Genomic DNA, 9,522 nt, shown 5'->3' on the forward strand with positions numbered 1-9,522 from the left:
TTGCCAAGATTATGTGATTCATTACAAGTTGTTGGAAATTGGTGCTTCTTGCTAATGTGTAAGATGATGAAAAAGCTCATGTGAATTTATTAAAAGAATAATTTTCGATGTTAAGTATACGTCTGTGTTTAGAAATAGGACTTGTAAATATGTAAATATCTCTCATGTTGTCCATGTAAACGCCATTTTATGCTTTTGTACTTTGTAAGCACAAAGGAATAGTGAATATTATGTATTATATAATGTAAAAGTCTGTGGTCACTGATACAAAATAAATCATAACTGCACTGTTTCTGTTGTGTTAATAAATGGTTTTGGTTTCAAGCATAAATCTTGAAAAAATTCACACCATAGGCATAATAACAATTCAAGGGTATTTTAACATTTACACGCACATATGATCTTAACGTCATTTAAACACGTTTTCGTAGAGTTAAACAATAACTTAGGAGCAGGTTGATGGGATTAATTAGTTGCTTAGGCCTACTGTGTTGATTTCTCCGTAACAATACAAGAAGGTAAAGATTGCAAATTGTGTTAGTTTTGTACCTAAAGTGGTTCTATTACATAATCATTAGAATTACTGTAAGTAACAGTGGCAGGGAGAGCGACTTTCAACAAGCCTGAAATTGTCAGATCATTGCTATTGAAGAACTAGTGACACTATATAATATATATATATATTTGTTGGTAAATTTTTGAAAATTTTGACGAATGAAAACTTAGAATCTGTAAAAAGAAATTGCGTTGTTTTTAGTGTAATAGAAATTCCTCTCCATGAGGCTGAGGGCTGACGCTTCCTCCCTGTACACAAATCTAGGTAGGTAGGGAGCAATCGCTTTCTTTTTCCCCTGGTTTCTGCGCCTTATAGTCCTTTAGGACAAGAAATGTAAAAACTTAGTACTGAAAATCTTTAATCCCTTGAGCGAGTAAGTTTTATATATTTTATTGTCCTTGTAGGACTAATTAAATGTTAAGGAAATGTAATGTTCTTTCTAGGACTTGATTTTAATATGAATGTATTAATGAATTAGTACTGAAAATCTTTAAACCATAAGTTATAATTATTGTATCATCCATTTTAGGATGAATTAATTATAAATGTATTAGTTTTAAGCGTCCTTTTTTTATGACTATTTAATTATAATTGAATTAGAGTTAAGCGTCCTTTTAAGGATGATGTAATTAATTATTTATCAACATGATGAAACATGTATTGTATGAGTCATTGCGGCCTGGAAATACGTTCTCTACTTTGTGGTAAAATGATTTAATTATTAATTAATGAATTAGTGTTCACTGTCCTTTTTTCAGGACGAATTATTTATAGTTGATTTAATTAACTATCGAAGTAGTGATTGATTATATTCAGTTTCATGGCTGCCTAGAAACACGTTCTCTACGTTGTGGTACTATTACATAATCATCTATTATGGCTGCTTGGCTGGTATCGAACTATAATTTCAGCCCTCCATAAGTTAGTTTCCGCCCTCTGTTGACATTCTGTTGAACTATGGCATCATGGCCGCCTGTCATGGCAGCCTAACCTGTTGAAACATCCAACTTTCGATAGATAATGTGGGGAAGCCAATAATGTAAGGATTTTATTCTCCATGTAAAGTCGAGACGGCTTATTCTTCTATTTGATTATTAGCCGATCAAGTTATTTCCACTTCCATCCCTATCTTGTTTGGTTCCTTTTTTTGCAGTTCAGTAGCCAGTCATACATAGGTTTTTTTTTTATTGAGGGATAATTATTTTCTTTCCTTTTTGTATTTATTTCTAAGCTTGAATATTTGACTGAGAAATCCTTCCTTTGTTTAAGTTATCCACTTTTACATAATTTCTTTATAAAGTTTCTACTTTTATATAACTTGGCTCTTATTCTTCCGTTTTCCATTTACAAAAACAGCCAAGTTAGAATACAGGGTACAACCATCCATATAAAGATGTGACATCAAAAGATATATAAAGGGGCAAACTCTGTAAAAAATATGATATAAATGTGGGCAAGATAAAATAGAAAAAAAATGGTGAATACTTAGGCTCCTTTTTTGTTGCATCTGAAACAAGCAATAACATGAATTTATAAAGGGGTCACGTCTTTTCCATTTTTTTCGCATTTTACTGGCGCGCCTATACATTACATCTGTACAGAGTCTGCCCTTTTATATTGTTTGGATCTTTTTGATATCTCATCTTTGTGTGGCTGACCCATTTATTGTAACTTGGTTGGATTTTTTTACATGTTTTGGTCAGATATCACTACCTTGTTTTGATTATTATTTTAAAATTAATTAAAAACAAGATTTCATCCGTGAGATTCGAACCTCAGTTGTCAGGGAAAACTGATTCTTAAAAGCACTGTCATTTAAACCACTAAAACATTCGCCATTTTAGATTTTCCACGTCCCCCTTTTAGGTTCTTGAGTCAATAGTTTCAGTTTTCATCTAAATAAGATTCAAACTGAACTGTAAATTGCACTTGTAATTGTAAGCAAATTTCCTGCTCTCGATCTGTCCTCCCAGTGGTTCAATAGTAAATTTGAAGGCTTCTAACGCTAAAAAGTGGGTTTCGATGGCCGTGGTGGGCATAGCACAGATAGTCTATTGTGTAGCTTAACAGCAAACGACAAAAGCATGTTCTCAGCTTATGATGGTTTACATCTGATCTGTGCTTCTGGAACTAACATTAACACAAAAATGAACGATAAGGAAGTTAGAAAATTTTCCTTTGTTAAGATATGAATGATAATCGTTTAAACATCCACAATTACTCGTCATTAATTTTATGAGCGAAGATGAAATGCTGTTATTCAATAGTTTTTGACTTTAGGTGTTTCTTTATATATATATTTTTAACGTAACTCTTCGGTATTTGCAGTAAAAGGAAGTACGCTTTAGACATGTTTCTTCAGAAGTTTATTTACAATTCCAATAAAGGTATGCAAATAACTATAAAATAGGAATTTGGGAATTATAAAATAACTAGGTAAAATTTTATTAAATTCAGTTAAATTATTTTCAAGATTCGCTGTTCAAAAACATATATGTCTTATCAAAATCTCCTGTCTGGAAATTATTAACAAGATTAGTAGTGTTTCCAGAAAATTATTAACTAGCAGACACTTGCATATAATTCTTTACAAGGATTCACTAACCTTTCAAATAGTCGTAATAACAATACAAATAAAATTTATGAATATGAATGCGTTTATTAACGTAAACAAGTAAAGAATTAAGCGATTAGTAAACCTAGAAGGGAATTATTGAATGTTCACAAAATGGGAAAGCTTGGCGCAAAGTAATGATATGGTTATATTATGATTACTGTTGTGTAATTGGTTTTCATTTACAGAAGGGTTTTTGGCTACTATTTTTACCTGCACTAAATTCAGATTTAGACTTTAAACCATGCGATTTCAATTGTATATTCAAAACATTAAAATGAATAATTTTTATCAAATAACAGTTTATTCTTATTTGTTGCACTACTTCTAAATATGTCTCTTTTTTTTTTCTGCGCTATGTTAGGAGTTCATATTAGTCGATATACAGTCTCATGTATGGACGGAACTAGTAAGTCGTCGACAGGCGACGGCAGCATAAACACATGTTTCTCGCACGCAATGGCCCCCCTTCACCTGTGAATTTCAAAGTCAGGAATGACCTTACACACCGGCCCTGCTGTCGTTCGTGAACTAATATCAAATAGTTGAGGTGGCAAGTGGCGACACCCAGTGGATAACCTAAGAAAAAGTAATTTCCTTTGCATATCAACAGATAGTAGAAGTATAAATAACAACAGTATGATTTTTTTTTTGTTTGTAGCTAAGCGCAAGGCTACGCAATGGGTTATCTGTGCTTTATCCAACACGTGTATCAAACCCCAGTTTTTTTCCTACAGACTTACCATTGTGACACGAATATGAAGATGACATACAAAAAAGGTTAATACTCGCAACGAAAACTTCTTGTCATAGTTGTGATAGGCTATTTCACCATATAGCCAGAAACATATACTGTTCCTAACCAGGAAGTAGAAACTCTAATAGCAAACTCGTCAATGAATTTATTTCAAGGTTTAGCGTGCCTATTGAACTTCACTCAGATCAGGAACAAAACTTTGAATTAGGCTTGTTTACAGAAATGTCTCAGACCGTTGGTATCAAAATTACCAGGATAACAGCCCTTCATCCATCTTCTGATGGTATGGTGAAGAGATACAACCATACACACTGTTGATAAATTAACCATTTATGTCAATGAACATTAAAACTTTGGAATCAAGATTTTCCACTGGTACATATGGGTTATCAGACAGCAGTACACGAAGATACAAACAACCCACCATCATCACTGGTGCTTAGAAGATAATCTAGATAATTACCAGATGCCACTTCTTGGAGTCATTTCAGCTACAAAACTTAGATAACCCAAACATCATTGATGAACAGGCGCCATTGATGAAGAAAGGCCACAAGTCGAGCTCCCACTGGACCAGAACCCACCAGGTAATTACTGGAACTGTTGGCGACGTATTGTGCGTCATCAAGAAAACAATGAGCTGTGGCACCTCTAGAAGGAGGGACAGGTAAGGGTAGGGAAGGGGAAGGACAGGAACTGGTGCCACACTTGGCTCCAACTAAGACAAATGGGCTACCAGATGGGAAATAATAGACTGTTGTGGGACTGATGCCACCCGTGATTCCAAAAATTCCGGGACCGTATCAAAGACGAAAAGCTATAGAAACGGAGCCATACATAAATCTCGAAGATAAGGTACAGGTAAATGGGCCCTTGATAAGACAGCATCCCAACCCAGTAGGTCCCAACAACAGAGAAACCACATATGTAAAGCCAGAGCCAAAGACGACAAACGAGCCAACGTGGAAGTAAGGAGGGAGAGAATGTCCCCAAAAAACCCTCAGGATTTCTGTGAAGAGCCTCAGACAAGATATTAATTGTGGAAAGATACCAAACTGGAAAGAATCGGGAATAGTTAATTCATTTTGATGCTGAGTAATAGCTTCTCCATCATCTTTGATCTTGACGACCTGATTGTTAAACTAAGTAATCAGTAATCAATATATAATCAGTGTAAATCCGCCCTAGATAAAGGTCTTAATTTCTCTCTTCCATCACGTAAACTGAATTCTGCTAATTTTCTTTACCCTTTCGATTTGCTATACAGAAATCTAAGAGACCTTCCAACGTACGATAAAGGAACTCTTGTTCAATCAATTGATTATTTCATTACGATAATAAAAAACTTTGTTTTTCTACTTTTTATAATCATAATACTAAGAGACATCCTAACCCTCTATGGCCTGAAGAAATCTCAGCCTTAAAAGATCTGTCTCTAAACACAAATATTCATGTTACACGGCCCCACAAAGGCAATGTCATCGTTATTCGTAACAAAAATGACCACTTGAACAAAATAGAAGCTATTCTTGACGACTCTGCCAAATTTAAAATCCTCAACAATGACACTTTATCGCTTACCATCTAACGTGAGGAAAAAAATCGAAAGATACCCGAAAGAACTTAAAACAAAAATATCATATCCGAAAATTTTGCTGCCTCATTGTATCTGATAGACTCCCGCTTTGGTATTTTATATAGACTTTCTAAAATTCACAAAACAAGAACCCCACTCTGACCAATTCTTACAGTCTTAAGTAGCATACTTATAAACTTGCGAAATCGTTGGTACCTATACTGCAGCCACTCGCTACCAATGATTTTGTATCAATTGTAAAATATATAATAGTTACATTACTAATATACACAGAATTCCTTCAAACTTGTGGGTTTATTTGAAGCTACAAAAGTTTGTTGTTGAAACTGAGCAAATTATGAGAACCTCATTAAAATGCATTTTGATCAATATAAATTTAAGTCATTAATAACATGTAAGATTATTGATAAGTATATTCAGGAGTTACAATAGAAGTATACCAGAAGACTAAACCAGTTTGGCCTTTAAACAAAGAAATATCAGAGTGACTTCACAGTTTGTACTTTATAATCAACAAGTTTTGTAAATGTAACAAAAATAGAAAGAGTTAAAGAAGTTGATAGTAACATGCAAAGGGGAATTGAAATTATCATCTCATATAGTAAGAAACAACTTCAATATATTTGTTAAAGTACTTTTATCATAATATAATTTAAATTAGCTAAAATATCATGGAAAGATTGACACCACTTCGTTAATAATTGGAAAGGCATGTCTTATGTAACGAAATATCTCGGAAAGGGTATGCTATATTTCCTAACAGAAAAGTACAATTTATTAACTTTAATAAAGTGAAACCCACCATATATATTTCTGGTTCCATGTTTCATTTCTTCGATTTTAAAAACATACTGCTTTGAAGATATTTTTTGGTTAAATAAGGTCTTGATGTAAAATGACAATGATATAAAGAAGTGTACAACAGCTATATGTACAATGATGAGAATACAGTGAAACAGTGAGCCACCCACATTGTTTTATTGTATGATTAAATAAAACAACTTTGCTTTAGTTTTGCTTACAGTGACATCTTCTTGCTTTCAAAAATAAAAAATCAACGAAAAGCCCATTGTGACATGATTTAAGTTCAAGGCAGGTTTGGTATTAGATTTTTAGTCTGTTACAAAGCAAGCATCCATTACTTTTGCCATTAATATAATACTGTCAGGTTAAATGCCAAAACATCTAGAACTCAAATCATGTCACAATGGGCTTTTCGTTGATTTTTTATTCAGCATTATACATGCAGGTCGTTACTTATTATCATTCAATAAACAACAAAAATGAGAACAACTAGCTGTGTAACTGTTATATAAAAAAAACTATAATTTCATTTATCTCAGCTTTATGTAACAGTAGTTCATATATACAGATTCAATAAGGTATAAATTTTAGATTTACAATTTCAACATGACTTAGAAAGTTATACATGTAAATATATTTATGTATGTATGTATGAAGCAAAATCTTTTGCCAATCCACATTCCCACAAAGTATGACATTCTGCTTAACTTCTATGTGAACATTCAAAGTTGATGAGTGTTAAGTGCAAAGCATTATAAGTTGTTAAGATCTTAAAAAATTATGAACAGATAATGAAAATGTATATGTATTACTAATGTTTAGAATATTTTTAAATACGGGATCTTACAATTGCATCTACATATATGGTTCTTTAACTTCTGAAGATAGTTATATCAACTAAGTAGGATCTATAAGGTTAGTTTTTAAAAGAAATTTTACTTTCATCATATACAGTATCCCGTTTACAGTTCAAACTGGTGCTTTATAATGCTTGGTGCACTTTTAACATATGACTGATATGCTTAAACAGAATTCTTAAAGAAAATGTAAATCTTGTACTTTGCTACTACAGTTTGTTTTTCGATAAATAAACCTAATGTGGGATACTATAATAAATGCCATTACAGCTGAAATTTCACATTTTTAAACAATGAAATCATTGTACCTGAAGAAAAAACAGCTCTACACACCAGTTTATTGACACAAAATTCATAACCAATAGAGATTTATCAAGCACCAAAATTTTAAAACTTTATCTTAATGTACTTTTTATCTTTCTATATCTTTTGAAATGTATCAAAATTAAAAAAAAACGGTTTTTTATATATTCATATCAAACCTTGTAAATGATGTCTCTGATTTAAAGCTTTATTTTCTCTTAATGCTTGACTTAAGAAAATTTATGGAGTTGCAAGTGTGAAAAGCAATGAGTACATTTTAAGTGACTTGACAGAATAAAAGCAGACAGCTTTTATTGAAACATAACTACTATAAGTTTACCTAGCTACTAAAGTGATGACAGAACAAATGCTAATGAGCAGTCAGAAATACAAACACATAACAACAAATATAATATCATACAAACTACGGATCAGCCTTCAGGAGATAACCAGTGTTGAGCAGGTGGTATGAATGATCAATTGATTGTTCAAATTTTCTTCAGAACAAATGACTCAGTAATTAAACACAATACGCCTACCAATTTTTATCTTCCAAAATTTCACTGTAACTTTACGACCTCATAGGAACAATTCCTCAATAAATTTTATGCTTCCAAAACAGATCTTCTATAAGGGTCAAATACTGTTAAATATTTAAACAAATGCTGATGCTATCGAAGTTCTTAATACCAATGCTAAACAACAGAAGTTCAGTTAAAACTTTAAGTTATACTATAAACACAAAGACTTTGACTGCAAATAGTACATGTTACTACTAAACCCTTAATTTATCTACAGGAAATGATCAAGCTCTGCAAAAGCACAAGTCAAGTAAGGAAACAAAAACTTCTGAACATACTGAAATATGATACATATTGCAAGACACTATTTTTGTCACAAAATATATAAAGTAGGGCCTATAAAAGAACACCTCTCACACATACATATATACACAATGCAAAATAGTTTCAACAAATCCTAGTTTATTTTGTTCCTTTCAGTATACAGTATGTCTGGCTAGAACTGTCACTCTCCAATGTGAACTTGTCACTGGTCTTAAAGAGAGAGAGCAATGGAATGATCAGCAGAGGCAGTTGAAAACAAGGTTGGTGTGCAGTGATGATTAACTAGTCTTCTTCACTTTCACAATGATCATCCATATTAGCAAGTTTGGAGAACTGAGGGCCCCATCCATTGAGGTTGTCAAAGTCTTGCTCATTATCATTACTGCTTGAAGCCAATGAGCTAAGGGATCCTGCCATGCTTCCACTCCCTTCATAGGCATAGTTTTGCAGGTCATCAAATAGTAGGGCATTGGGATCATTATCTGATTTATTCAGATAATCTTGAATGAAATCTCCCACATCAGGCTGACTGCCAGGTGGCACTATTTGTTCAAATTAATAAGAATAATGACTGAATAATTAATAAAATACATTGTATAACTAAATTTACTTTATACACTATGTATTAGTTTTGCAGTATTAAAACAATGTAAATAAAAATATTTTTTGCATTACATCTTTTATTAAGAGCACGTAGCTGAAAATGTTGATGTATCAAATCATGAGACATTTGAATGAAATACGTTCAGTTTATATGGAAAAAAACACTGTCATAAATTAATGAAGAAAATGTCCCATAATTTTATAATAGAAATATTTTTTAGCTGAAGTTAAGGCTAGGATGTAAATTTAACATTCCTTCAGCTCATTCATATATGACAATCTTTACTTCAGACTTATCATTAACCTTATGTACATATGAGTGGGGGTCAAATTGCACATGTCATGACCTTTTCAGAGTGCTGTTCAACATGGTATTATGTAACTGATATCAGAGTTATCAATTATTTATTAGGTAATCAAGAAATTAATGTTGCATTTTGGAATACCTTCATTAACCATCCCCCAAAAAATGTACATCATGTATAATAGTTAAAGAAACTGCCTAAACGTCACTTTAGCATAGCCTATATAATGTGTAGAGTTTAGTATAAACTAATCCTTTATAGTGATGGCACACGACGAGACT

At 32.5% G+C, this 9,522-nt stretch overlaps 1 protein-coding gene across 1 annotated transcript in view; it reads right to left on the reverse strand.

Moving 5' to 3' along the window:
* Positions 1–8,454: 8,454 nt before the first annotated feature.
* LOC106458893 (neural-cadherin-like) overlaps positions 8,455–9,522 on the reverse strand; it is a 109,652-nt gene continuing 108,584 nt past the window's right edge. Inside the window, exon 23 of the mRNA XM_022385251.1 lies at positions 8,455–8,875. Within this exon, the coding sequence (XP_022240959.1) occupies positions 8,616–8,875 (260 nt within the window). The 3' untranslated portion in view covers positions 8,455–8,615. The remainder of the gene's footprint in view (positions 8,876–9,522) is intronic.

This window comes from Limulus polyphemus, unplaced genomic scaffold, assembly GCF_000517525.1.
Source record: "Limulus polyphemus unplaced genomic scaffold, Limulus_polyphemus-2.1.2 Scaffold529, whole genome shotgun sequence".
Taxonomy (NCBI): Eukaryota; Metazoa; Arthropoda; class Merostomata; order Xiphosura; family Limulidae; genus Limulus; species Limulus polyphemus.